The 12,569-nt window shown below is 58.1% G+C and overlaps 7 protein-coding genes across 7 annotated transcripts; 3 read left to right on the forward strand and 4 right to left on the reverse strand.

Moving 5' to 3' along the window:
* Window positions 1-76: 76 nt before the first annotated feature.
* Window positions 77-2,719, reverse strand: B0H64DRAFT_370485 (uncharacterized protein; the record flags this gene model as incomplete). Its single annotated transcript, XM_062802090.1, has 6 exons — window positions 77-208; window positions 337-471; window positions 736-768; window positions 896-2,122; window positions 2,177-2,268; window positions 2,341-2,719. 6 exons carry the CDS (start codon window positions 2,717-2,719, stop codon window positions 77-79), a joined length of 1,998 nt encoding a protein of 665 aa, XP_062664869.1.
* Window positions 2,720-3,352: 633 nt separating this feature from the next.
* B0H64DRAFT_36522 (multi protein bridging factor 1-domain-containing protein) lies at window positions 3,353-4,130 on the forward strand. Its single transcript, XM_062801869.1, has 2 exons — window positions 3,353-3,621; window positions 3,697-4,130. Exons 1-2 carry the CDS (start codon window positions 3,460-3,462, stop codon window positions 4,015-4,017), a joined length of 483 nt encoding a protein of 160 aa, XP_062664870.1. The 5' UTR covers window positions 3,353-3,459; the 3' UTR covers window positions 4,018-4,130.
* A 280-nt stretch (window positions 4,131-4,410) lies between these two features.
* Window positions 4,411-6,279, reverse strand: B0H64DRAFT_383312 (uncharacterized protein). The gene has a single exon (XM_062802942.1). The coding sequence runs from the start codon at window positions 6,125-6,127 to the stop codon at window positions 4,646-4,648; it is 1,482 nt and encodes a 493-aa protein (XP_062664871.1). The 5' UTR covers window positions 6,128-6,279; the 3' UTR covers window positions 4,411-4,645.
* A 609-nt stretch (window positions 6,280-6,888) lies between these two features.
* B0H64DRAFT_429237 (Alpha/Beta hydrolase protein) lies at window positions 6,889-8,192 on the forward strand. Its single transcript, XM_062805889.1, has 3 exons — window positions 6,889-7,232; window positions 7,305-8,007; window positions 8,059-8,192. Exons 1-3 carry the CDS (start codon window positions 7,023-7,025, stop codon window positions 8,151-8,153), a joined length of 1,008 nt encoding a protein of 335 aa, XP_062664872.1. The 5' UTR covers window positions 6,889-7,022; the 3' UTR covers window positions 8,154-8,192.
* A 1-nt stretch (window position 8,193) lies between these two features.
* B0H64DRAFT_422056 (uncharacterized protein) lies at window positions 8,194-9,530 on the reverse strand. Its single transcript, XM_062805550.1, has 2 exons — window positions 9,390-9,530; window positions 8,194-9,295 (listed from the first exon to the last, which is right to left on the reverse strand). Exons 1-2 carry the CDS (start codon window positions 9,412-9,414, stop codon window positions 8,238-8,240), a joined length of 1,083 nt encoding a protein of 360 aa, XP_062664873.1. The 5' UTR covers window positions 9,415-9,530; the 3' UTR covers window positions 8,194-8,237.
* Window positions 9,531-9,866: 336 nt separating this feature from the next.
* Window positions 9,867-10,579, reverse strand: B0H64DRAFT_383315 (uncharacterized protein). The gene has a single exon (XM_062802943.1). The coding sequence runs from the start codon at window positions 10,533-10,535 to the stop codon at window positions 10,074-10,076; it is 462 nt and encodes a 153-aa protein (XP_062664874.1). The 5' UTR covers window positions 10,536-10,579; the 3' UTR covers window positions 9,867-10,073.
* A 570-nt stretch (window positions 10,580-11,149) lies between these two features.
* Window positions 11,150-12,145, forward strand: B0H64DRAFT_36626 (uncharacterized protein). Its single transcript, XM_062801899.1, has 3 exons — window positions 11,150-11,543; window positions 11,706-11,788; window positions 11,852-12,145. The coding sequence occupies exons 1-3, from the start codon at window positions 11,388-11,390 to the stop codon at window positions 12,060-12,062; spliced, it is 450 nt and encodes a 149-aa protein (XP_062664875.1). The 5' UTR covers window positions 11,150-11,387; the 3' UTR covers window positions 12,063-12,145.
* The last annotated feature ends 424 nt before the right edge of the window (window positions 12,146-12,569 follow it).

Here is a 12,569-nt window from a genome sequence, read left to right on the forward strand (position 1 = left end):
CCAGACGTCATCTTCATCACTTCGCTTCCGACAGACATGGAGCGAGAAGCACACCCCATGACGATTGTGGGGTGATTCATTGGTGATGCCCTTGGGATGACATGGGGATGCCAATTAGCTCCTCGCGTTCTTGTGAGTTCGACTGCAGCAACAGTCCGGTCGCTGTCGGCTTTCGGAAGATCAAACCAAGGGCGGACAGCCTATAGGACTCCAGAAATAGAGTTGTAGTGGCTGCAAGAGCTGCACGAAGCTTCGGGCTTGGGAACTCTCGCAATGGGTGAATGTGAGTGATCAGCCCCGCCGCGGGGCAGTTATTTGTCACACAACCCCACAGACCTGCCCCTCCTTCCCCGGTCCGACTCGTTGGACCACGGTCGCTCCTGTCGAGTATTTGGAATTCCCCTGATGCGCCCATGCCTGGATCATCAGGCTGGCGTATACTTCGTTCGAAGGATAGCACGTGAGCACCAACTGCAAGCCCACCTAATATTGGCTTTCCCAACAAATCGGGAGGATTCTGCGGGGCCGAGTCACGAAACTCCGACAAACTCCCCGATCCGATAATCCATGGAGGACGGGGATACTCCGAGTTTCCGCCGCCGAGCCTTCACTTCACCTCAAACCCGGGTGTTTGGTTTCAATATTTGGAATAGAATCAGATATGCACAGGGACATCCATCTGTGACACAAAGCCAGGGCGATCTTCTTTGCACTCCTATTTCCGTCATCACTCACAACACTCCACGTGATAATAATCTCATGGTTCATCTAAACAAAGTAGTATTCATATCTCAAAAAAGTAAGCATACGATATGCCTCACGGGGACACAAACCCGGTTACCACCTGTTTTGTGACCATTGCGACAGCCCACGAGAATAAAACCACAGGACTCACCCGCACCATCAACCAAACCGCTTCCAACAAAGCCACACTCCCAAACGGAATCCTCTCGGCCAAAAGCGCCCTCAAAACATGTCCCTTATACATCCCCCGCTCCCTCTCATCCTCGCACTCCAGAACATACGCATCCATCCCCGACATCCCAAACCCCTTCCCACCACGTAGGTACTGCAAGACCCTGAAGGGGACATCCTCCCCCAGACCCAACACCTCAGGCAGACCCGCCGCGCCCTTCTCCTCAGGAACAAACCACGCCAGCAAATCCGGCCGCGACACCCACACCGTACCACCCTCTCCCCCCTCCCCGACCAACCCCTCAAGCGTCCCAGCATACCCAGCCGCAAAGCGCCCATAAAACGCCGGCGTCAACACCCTCACCTCCACCTCCTCCACCACCGTCAACCCAACCCCAGCCGCCGCCGCAGCAGGCGAGCGCAGCACGCACCCCCCACCACCCCCCTCCGGGACCGGCACCACCCCCGCCGGGACGTAGCGCACCACCAGCGGGCTCGCACAGCGCGCCTCGACAAGCCACGCGAGATAGCGGCGGAAGACGGCCTCGAGGTGGCGCTCGGCGCGCGTCGCGGGCCGGCTGAGCGTGCCGCCGCCGCCGCCGCGCGGTTGTGGGTGTGGGTGTGGGTGTGGGTGTGCCCAGATGGGGAGCTGGTGGCGGAGGGAGAGGGTTGCTGCTTGGGCGAGGATGCGCGGGTAGGTTAGCAGGGGGGTGAGGCACCAGGTTAGGAGGAGGTGGTATTTTTGCGAGGGGGGGAGGGTGTGGGGGTTGAGGGGGGCGGTGGTGGAGGTGAGGGTGGCGATCATTTTGGGTTTGGGGGGGTTTTGTGAGGAGAGGAGGGTGATGGTGGTGGTGAGGGTTGGGGCGTCTTGGGTGGATGGGTTTAGGGGGTCGGAGGCTGACAGGCTGTAGGAGCCGTTGCGCGAGTTGAAGGGGGAGACGTGGAAGTCTTTGGGCCAGGTATTTTTGAAGGTGGGTTGGTGGGTGTTGTGGTCGGGCGAGCAGTCGATCTGGTCTTCTAGACCATGGCCTGCTGTCAGGTAGTACATCCGCCGTTCGCTGAATGTGTTGTTGACCTCTAGGATCATGGCTGCCAGTCGCTGGTCCGCATCGTACAGGTACCAGAAGGACACTGGGTTGAATTGGTAACCCAGGAAGCGGGGAGCGGTGATCAAGTACGCGGACGGGTAGATGGTCGGATTGACGCCCTAGTTGAGTAAGTATTGTCAATCTCCGTTGATTTGGTAGGCAGCGGGACTTACTTGGCTCCAAAGGTATTCGTCCAGCTTCCCCCTTAGACCCAACTCAGACTTGCCACGCTCCAGGTAGTCGCCGGCATCGATGGTGAACCAGCCTTCCCATAAAGAAATAGAGAAGTATGGAAAGACTCCCGGTTCTCTTTTGGCCTTGACCGAGACCAACCCACCCACGCTCCCCTCGAAACCCACGGGGATACCCACCAGGAGGTACGGGTAAGAGAAGGAATGTTTCTTTGGGAATAATCGCGAGTGGGACGTCCAACATGGGAATAGGAGAACTTTCCCCGGTCCATCCCACCGCGGTGCTTTGACTTTTGCCCCCTTAGTCCGCAGCAACTTAAAGAGTAGAAAGGCGAAAGCCGAGGTGCTGATGGCCGTCAGGAGGGTCCCTCGGAGAGACACAAGACCAGGTAAATCAACAAACAATCTCGTTTGCCATATGGCCAAGAAGGAGGCCGCCATAGCCGCATTGATGGGACTCGAGAATATAGTGGAAGAGATGGTCATTAGGATGGTCACCAAGGGGGTCGCCGAGGGAGTGGCCATGGTTTTTATCACTTGGGAGGGGTTTTCTCCGGGAATGAGGGCTTAACGGCGATAGAGTCATTTCGAGTAGAGTCGAGTCCATTATTGGTGATTGCTCCGTACTCTACCTAGCACATGATGTCGAGTCCGGGCTTGATAAAGCGACGGTTCTGTCACGGGTCGACATGTTGCACAGTGGAATCACCGTGTTAGCTGACCAGAAAATACACTTAGAATACTGTGTGTTTTCTGTAGCGATCGCAAAATGGCCGGAATGGCAGTGAATGGGTCTTCGTCCCTTGAATCCTGCACTGCCGGCCCGGCTGATCCCTGTCTAATCCCTGGTCACGCCCTGAATTCCCCCACAGCCCCAATGTGGCGCGCCTTCACACCTTCGCCGCTCGAGTCACTGCCAGTTCGACAGCCGCCCATCAGCTTCCGCCAACGGGGAACCCGCTTGCTTAAATCCCCGCCCAGACCGTCTCACCGCGAGCACAGACTTGAACAACAACGCCTCCAAAGAGAACAACCCAGCCATCGGCCTTGACGTTTCGTTTTTGTTTTTTGCCATCGCCTGCATTATATAAAGGAGGAACCAAGCAACCAAACTTGCTCCATTCCTTTATCTTTTCCATACCCAATCAACCCCGAACCAGCCGAACCCCTCCCCGCCCGGCTTATCTGTCATCGTTCAACAGCCCCAAACCCAAACCCAAACCCACCCCAATCCCATTTACCAACACAACCCTAAAGCCGTCAAGATGTCTGCGTGGGACACCGAGACCGTCAAGATCGGCAAGAACGTCAGCCGCGGCGGTGCCGCCGCGCGCGAGACGGTCGTCCGTGGCCAGTCGGCTCTCAACGCAGCGCGGAGAACGGGCGCGGCCATCACGACCGAGAAGAAGTTTGCCACAGGCAATGCCGTACGTGTCCCCTCCTCCTCCTCCCAAACAGGCGGAGCACAGAACCAGCGAACTAACAAGACCCCCAACCAACAGTCCGGCGGCGTCGAGGGCCAGCGGCTGACCATGGTGGACCGGTCGGACGACATCGTCAAGCCCAAGACGGTCGGGGCGGAGGTGGGCAAGGCGATCCAGAAGGCGCGGGCCGAGTTCGAGCAGGCCAACGGCAACAAGGGCCTGACGCAGAAGGAGCTGGCGACCAAGTGCAACACGACCCCGACCGTCGTCGCCGGCTTCGAGCGCGGCGACGCCACCCCGGACCAGAAGGTGCTCGCCGCCATGGAGCGCGTGCTCAACGTCAAGCTGCGCGGCTCCGACATCGGCAAGCCCAAGTTCGAGCGCAAGGCTAAGAAATAAATCAAAGTTTGTCGATCGGCGACGTTCTCTTCCTTTTTTTATTTCTTTCTTGCATGCAATACCTGGGACTCTCTTTCTTTCCTTGCAATGACTGGGTTGGACGGCTGGGTTCTCAGGTTGGGTTGGGTTCGCGAGGCTGAGGGATAAATCGACGAGTGCCCCTCCCCCTGCGCTGTCGATTGATCCCCAGCCCCTCGGGAAAACACAGCAGCAGCTGTATGATGGATGACGGTCGGGCAGCACAACGAGTGTCTTCGTGGCTGGGATGAATTTAGCGAGGACTGGGCCATCTACTTCACGATGGCGGCGTTTGCACACCACGGGGTCGATGATGGCGGGGAGCGAATAGACACGCCTTTGCGAGGTAGAATAGACCTTTTGTCTTCGTATAACTATGTTGCCCTTATCATGGGTGATTCCGCGTCCCGAGTGAAAACCAAACAGAAAGCCATGCTAGTTATGCTTCTCAACGCCATCAGTCCTGCCATTAATCCTGACATCACCCAACCATCAACGCCATAAAACAGCCAAACAGCCGAGCCCATCCCAGTCCAACCCATTATCCATAGCCAGAATAACCTATACAAAACACCATCCAACACCGCCCATTAACCTTTCTCAATAACAATCACCCCAACAAAACCTTCACGCGTTCCTCCACCTCCGCCTTCGTAGGCTGTAACCCCATCATGCACACAACATTCTCCCTGCCGCCCACCTTGACGACCCTCAACCACTGCGGCGCCACCTCCGCGGCCAACAACCGCACGCACACCATACCGTCCTCCTGGGAGACAGGCGTGCGCATCGAGTCCTTGAGCCTGGTCATGAGCGCCGCCATCGTAAACGACACGCGCACCTGCCCCGACCCCGTGGCCACCGTCGCCTTGCACAGCATGCCAACGACCGCCGACACGTCGGCCGCGCGCTGCAGGGCGCTACGCCGCTGCAGCTCGGCCGCGCTGAGCTCCTTGCCGGGCGACTGGGCAGCCAGTGTCTCCTTGAGGCGGATGCGGTCGAGGAGGGAGAGCTTGGGGGCGTCTCCTCCCTCTGGGGAATTGGTTTGAGAAAGGACGGCGGCCTTGGCGGCTTGGTCTTGTTGCTTCTTCTCGGCGATGCTCTGCTTGAAGGCGTCGAGCGTTGTTTGGGTCTTGGGCGCGAGAATGCTCAAGGCGCACGGCTTGAGCGGTGCCTGGGGGAGCGTGCCGATGAAAATGGTGGCGGGGATGTTGTCGCGGCGGCTCAGCCAGAGGGTGCGCAAGTTGGCTTCGAAATCCATCTTGAGCTTGAGCTCGTGCAGGGGGTTGCGCTCGGCGCCGGGGTAGAACTCGACGCAGATCTTGTCGCGGCCATAATCTGCCAAGAAATAGGGGGCTCTGGGAGTGCTGTCGCTCCTGTTTGGTGTCCAGGAGAGCACGCCGAGGCACCGCTGGATATCCACGAGGCCAACAAGCCGCTTGCCCCAGGCGCGCGTCACATCTGTGTAGAGGGTGGACAGATCGATGGGCGACCCTGTTGTGCTGTGACCTGGCTGCAAGCTGAGCGTCTTGAGGAAGGCTGCGTGCAGATTCAGGAGGTCGAGGAGCTCCTTGGGTAAGTCGAAGTCATTTTGGGGAGCGCGACGGTGAACGGTTGTCTTGCTTCGCTTGTTGATGGGGGGGGATTGTAGGTTGAGACCCTCGAGTAGTTTCTCAGTGTGGCTGGTTTCGTCTGATTCGCGTTGACGTTTGCGGCTTGATGACGAAGTAGGCGCGGCGCGGCTCGGAGTGCTCGGGACGGCCTCGGCCTCGGCAAACCTCACACTCTTCCGCTTCCTTGAGACGGGAGTTGCAGGTGCGACTCGTGGTTCCGAGATGATGGATTCGGGCTCGAACTCGCGCCGGAGCTTCTTGGATGTAGACTCGTCATCGCTATGGTCCTTCCTCTTTCTTGATGTGAGGACGATTTCGATATTGGAGCTGCGCGTTGTGAAGGGTGCGGCAGTGCGTGTTTCTTTCCCAGAGCGCTGCTGCTTTGAGACCTTGATGAAGTTGGTGGCAGGTGTTTTCGAAGTGGTCGAGGCCAGCTTGCCGCGCGGAGTCCGCGTCTTGCGAGTGAGCTCACCAGGCATCGTGCTTGCTGTTTTACAGAATTGTTTGAATTGTGGGTGTGTGGGAAGGTACAATGCACAATGCTTCAGTTGGTGATTTCCGAAATGAAATTGGAGTGCAATAGATGGAAAGCACAAGTGTCGAGGTTGTGGAAGGTGGAAGTGGGTGCTGGGGGACGAAGCGAGGGAGCAGCACTTGAGTTCATTTCCTTGTGGACTTCGACGCGCTACGCGTAAAGTGGGCGCGACGCGACTTTGAGGCCCGCGCTCAGAACGGATCCCCCTTTTCGCGGCCCCCTGCTTCAAGACCCCACCACAACAAATTTCATGCGCAATGACGCGCTAAAAACCGAAGCTTATGAAACTTGAGCAATGGTGGTCATGGCCTCGTCGCACAGCTGCGTCTGCCATTCAATGGCAGTTACCGGGATGCAAGTCGAACTCCTGGCGCTGGTGTCTTTGGCGATGAACTCGGCCATTGGAAACAGGCCCACCACGAAAGACAGGAGGCCGGCTTCTTGATGGCCGGGGCTTCGTCCTCGGTGCCAGAGCGATATCTTCCATGGTAGCAGCCTTGAGAACCCTCGTCGTACACAATCGTGAGCTCCCTGGGTGTTTACCTCCGGAAGAAGCTGAACATGACCACGCCAAGGCATCTCGAGAAACAGGTTGTATCACCAACCCTAACCCCCATATTCCTCATGGTGGGGTCGGTTCGGAACACTGAGGGGCTGCCCTTTGATACTGAGGCACAGGCAGCTTCCAGTTGGCCTTCGAGGTTCCCAAGTTTGGGAGCTTTGTCGTCATCCTCGATCCTGTCCAACTTTCGCCGTATCGTACAATCACTTTCCGTTGATCTCTATTCCCAAACGACTCAACCCGCTTCAATTCCTTCTCTTTCCAACCCAATTCCACGATGACGGACACCGAACTTGCAACTAGAGCTCCCGAGAGCGATGCACAGGAAACCAACACACCCTCCCCCAGCGAATCTCCTGCTGCTGCTGCTGCCCCTCCCGCTCCCGCTCCCGAAAACCCCACGTTGAGCGAGCACTGCACAGCTGATCGCCCAACTCCCACCGGCCAGTCTTCCACGGGGGAGATCACCAAGCTGAACGATGTCGACGTCAGTCCCCCTTGACCCCCACCATTCCCCGTCCATCTTCCCGAACTCAAGAACTAACACCCCTTCGCGCAGGTCTACATCTCCAAGCCCGCCGACTACCCGCATACTCCTTCCCGGCTGCTCCTCCTCCTGACGGGCGGCACCGGCCTGCGCAGCATCAACAACCAGATCCAGGCGGACCGCTTCGCGACGGAGGGGTACGTGGTCGTCATGCCGGACCTGTTCGCGGGCGATCCGGCGCCCAACAGCAGCGCGGCCGCCGAGGTCGCCCTCGAGGCCTCTTCCGGCTCCTTCCTCGACACCTTCAAGATCAAGGCGGTCGAGACGGCCAAGAGCTTCCTGATCGACATGTGGCTGGCGCGCCACACCGAGGAGAAGGTGATGCCGATCCTGGAGCGGGTGCTCGAGGGGGCGCGGGATGAGTTCGCGGACGCGGTCTCGCACGGCGGCGGGGTGTACGCCGTGGGGTACTGCTTTGGGGCGAGGTATATCCTGCTCTTGGCTGCGGAACGGACCAAAAAGGGCCAGGGGCAACAACAAGGGGACGAGGAGGCGAACCGGCCGGCGACTGTCGCGCCGCAGATCAAGGCGGGTGCGCTGGCGCATGCTACGCTGGTGTCGAAAGGTGACTTTGTCGGGTTGAAGTCGCCGCTGAGTGTGGTTTGCGTGGAGAACGACCCGATGTTTCCGGACGAGGTGAGGATCGCGGGGGAGGAGTATATGAGCGAGAACGGGGTCGAACACGAGGTGCAGGTTTACCCCGGGGTGCCGCATGGTGAGTACATACCAGTGCTTTGTTTGGGAGGGCGCCGCTAATGAGAAATAGGTTTCGCCGTTGTGGGGGATTATGACGACGCCAACATCAAGACTGCGCAAGTCACTGCGTTTGATCAAATGCTGAAATGGATCAACGAGCATTAAACGAGCAGGCATGATATCAGGCGTTCCGGTTTAGGGTTCTGTTGGCAGGCGGGTATCATGTTCTGTCTCTCATATCTAGATGTTTCAAGGAATGGTGCAGATGATCTTGCCCATGGTCTTGTTCTCCTCGAGCAGCTGGTGCGCCTTGACAATATCCTCCCACGGCAAGACGGTATCGATCAGCACCTTCAACTCCCCGTTCTCGAACCGGGGCAAATACTCCTCCAACTTGTGCCTCAACCTCCCCTGATACTCCTCGTCCCGGCTCCGCAGGGTGCTTCCCTCGACCCGAGCCCTCTTGTAGAGCAGCTTCCCAATGTTCACATTCTCAGCCACCGCACCGCCCATCAGGCCCAGCATGCAAATCCGCCCATCCCTCGCCACCACATCCAGATTCTTCTGAAAGTAATCCCCGCCCACAAAGTCCACCACCAAATCCACCCCCCTCCCACCAGTCCTCTCCAATATCTCCTTCACCCAATCCCCCTCCTTATAATTCACCACCAAATCCGCCCCCAACTCCCGCTCCACAAACCGACACTTCTCCTCCGTCCCCGCCGTCGCAAAGATCTCACTCGCCCCCGCCAGCCGCGAGAGCTGGATACCCGCAATGGACACCCCGGACGCGCCCGCGTGCCAGAGCACGCTCTTCTTCTTGCCACCACCACCACCACCACTACTCTCAGCGCTCTCCACCCCACCCAGCACAAAATGCAGCGCCTGTGTCGCCGTGATCCACGTCTCGGGAATCCCCGCCGCCGCCTCAAACGACAGGTGCGCCGGCTTGCGCACCAGCATCCCCACCGACACCGCCAGATACTCGGCGTAGGCGCCGCCGTAGGCCAGACCAAAAACCTCGTCGCCGGGGCGGAACCCCGCTCCCCCTACCTCTGTGGAGGTGGAGGTGGTATCGGTATCAAGGGGCGGGGCGCCGAGCGAGGCGATGGTGCCGCTGAACTCGACGCCCAGCGTGGCGGGGGCTTGGGGCGGCACCGGGTAGTGGCCCTCGCGCTGGAGCAGGTCCATGCGGTTGAGGCCGAAGGCGCGGACTTTGATGAGGGCTTGGCCCGGGGCGGGGGTGGGGATCGGGGTGGAGGGGTTGAGGTAGAGGGCGGTGGCTGGGCCGGTGCCGTTTTTGATGTCTGTTTTTTTGGGGGGTGGGTTAGGATTTGGTGGTGGTGGTGGTGGTGGTGTCTGAGGTATGGAGGGGTGGGATGGGGGATGGGGACGACGCACCGACGGCTTTCATGACGGAGGCCATGGTTTTGGTGTTGTTTGGGGTGTTACGCTGTGGAAAGGTGGTTTTGCTGGTTTCAGTAGCAGTAAGAGTGTTCAGGTCACTATGGCTTGCACAGAGTTGAGACGGGCGGAAGAAACTTGGGATGGCGGGGTTCAGATGAATGCGGAGCGGGATGTGATGACGTTATCCGGTCCGGCCGCCGGCCCACCAAAACCCGGAGAACCCGGGGCCCCGTTCTCGGACTCGGCAGATGAAGGGGAAGCGTGGTCTCCGGATCTCACGGGTTATTGTCTCGACGAGGCATTTTCTCTTGAACACAAAGAGTTGTGTAACTATTGCGCCTCAAATCCGTATTCCGTCGGTAGTCGAGCCACTGCCACTTGTTACGAATACTGTCGAAACTCGTGGTTTCCGACCGAGTCAAACGCCAGAGGCAGCCTTGACACCGTACAGATTACTTTGTGGCCAATGCGGTTCTATAACTCGGGGGCTACAAAGTTGTAACTAGTACTCGCCCATACTTCGTCATCTCCAGTCGTCTTCTCGTCTGACTGTGAGTACGGGCCGAGCTCTCACCCACGGTCGTCGGCAGATCCGATCAGATCGCGACATCTCCCAGACTTTGGGAATTGCCCGATTTGGGCTCGGCAATTCGAGGATCTGCTAAGCGATCGGCAGGCCTAGGCCCAGAGAACGAGTGATCTGGTCAAGGGGTGAACAAGCCCGAGATCAAGGTGGCGCGAATCTCGAGCAAACCGCAAATACTCTCTGTCGAGAGATATCACACGGAGGAGGATTCGAGGACAGTTCCTGAGTGGTTTGAGTGATTTCAATGGCTTGCAGATATTGAGCAATAGCTTGCTTGCTCGCAGGAGAGCTATTATTAACCGAGAAGTAATGCGCTGGCACGGGGAGATGAGGATTGAGATCGATACGAGGCATAATACTCCACCGACTCGAGCCAAGGTACGAAAGGCAGACACCGGAGGGTTCTCGTTACCACCGAACACTCCTCGCAATCGTCGGTAGCGGGATGTACCACTGTTTGTTCGTTTGCAAACCAGCCGTCGACCGATGGAATGATTGATGGCGAACCGACGGCAAACAGACGCTCCGTTCGGTTTTGGTCCCTTTTTGGCCATGTGCCGTGTTCACGGGCGCCTGGAAGCCCGGTCTGGGCTATCGTGGAAATGAGCCAAGTTTGGCGCGTGTGTACCTTGCATGCGGAGCAACACAACCGTTGGTGGCCAGGCTCGCCGGTTCGCCAGGGCAAATGCAGGTACGCCGCCAGGGTTGCAATGTTTTCCCTCCGCGCCCTCACAACACCGCGGACCTGGAGCTCTCCAATTCAGTCAGTTCCACGACCTACACTCCCGCCCCTACCTGGCTTCAAATATACCGTGCAACTATGTCTGAGTCAATACATCCCGTATTCGCCTTCTTTTACAAGGAGAAACAGGTGGATTGACCGACTCAGGAGATCCATCAAATGGCGGAGAACACAACGTTGTCTTTGAGATCCGCCGTGATCCCTGCAGCCCCCCGAGCCAGGAAATTATCGGCCCTCTGGGCAGTGAGCAGACCGCTCCTGTTGGCTGACCCCGGCCCACCCTCCTTTTCTCACATCCCTGCAAGAGTTGTGATTTGGCCATTTTCGGATGGAAGCATCAGCAAAATTGGATGCCCGAGCCGGACAGGGGGCGGCAGCCGGCGCACGATAGCCCAGGATGGCACCCTCGCCGGTTGCTGTGTGCTGGTCTGGTCGCTCGCTCTCACTGAGGTCTTAAAAACACCAGTTCCGCTCGCGCATCCTTGCATCCGTTTCCTCTCTTCCTCCTCACCCACACGCTCTCTACGCAACCCTGACTTTTTAGTCAATTACATTCGTTAATCGAAACGCCCTACAAGCCTCGTGCTTCAAGTCTCTACGACCGCCTCCAGCAACGAAAATACTCGTCGAGTACATAATTTAATACCCGAACAAATCAGTCAAAATGAAGTTCGCTACCGTCCTCGCCCTCGCCGCTGGCGCCATGGCTTTCAAGAACGAGACCGTCTCGTACACCACTGAGGTTGTCACTGCCGTCACCACCTTCTGCCCCGGCCCCACCGAGGTCACCTACGGCCAGAGCACCTACACCATCACCGAGGTACGATAGAAATCTTGGGAGCCGAGCCGAGCAGGCGCACGGCGAGTGGAATGGGGTCAATGCGGCTTGAGCAAAGCCTCAATCCCTGAACCACCACCGCTGCGCCGTTCTCAGGCAAAGAGAAAGAAAGCAAAAAAACCAATCGCTAACAATCTCCACCAGGCCACCACGCTCACCATCTCCGACTGCCCCTGCACCATCAAGGTCCCCGTGACCACCATCTCCTCGGTCGTGTGCAACAACTGGTATGCCTGCCCTTCTCTCCCCTCCCCTATTCATAAACCACCAGCTAACCCATCCCGCACCAGCCCCCCCGTCTACCACAACAGCACCTCGGCCCCCGCCGTGCCCACCTCGCACTCGACCGCCATCGGCACCGTCACCAAGCCGGCCCCGACCGTCCCCACCGGCACCGGCTCCGGCACTCCCCCCATCGAGACCGCCGGCGCCGGCAGGGCTGCCGTCCTCTCGGGCGGTGCCCTCGCCGGTGTTCTCGGCCTGGCTGCTTTCGTGCTCTAAGTCCCTTTTTAGGGGTTTGGGGAGGGCTAGCTAGTTCGTGTGATGTCGCAAAGAGTTGATTAGTTTAATTGGCTCGCTGCTTGTGATGGGGAAGAAGGGGACGCCGAGACGGGGTTGGGTTGTTGTGGGTTGTTGATTGATGATTGGAAGGGGGTAGTGTGTTGGATGGTGTGGATGTTGGATTCACGGGATTCTCGCTCCGGTTTGGCGGACGGGGTCCTGTATCAATTTTTCTGCTCTCGGCTTTGGGGTCGCGCTGCGGTTCCTGCTGAAGGCGGATGCTTCTCTGAATTGTGTTCCTCTCTGGCAAATACCGACACTTTTCAACCTCTATTATTTGTCGGGACTCGTTCCCGATGTACATCGACGGCTATTTTCTTTTGTGAAGACGCTTAATGTTTTGTTCTCCGTAGTCGCGAACTTCGGTGATTACTTTGATGCTCTTGCTTGCACGCAGATGTTGTCAACACACATGACCTCGTAAACAACCTGGCTCTGGTTGGTCAA

The sequence above is a fragment of the Chaetomium fimeti genome (genome assembly GCF_033439085.1).
Source record: "Chaetomium fimeti strain CBS 168.71 chromosome Unknown B0H64scaffold_1, whole genome shotgun sequence".
In the NCBI taxonomy this organism is placed as follows: Eukaryota; Fungi; Ascomycota; class Sordariomycetes; order Sordariales; family Chaetomiaceae; genus Chaetomium; species Chaetomium fimeti.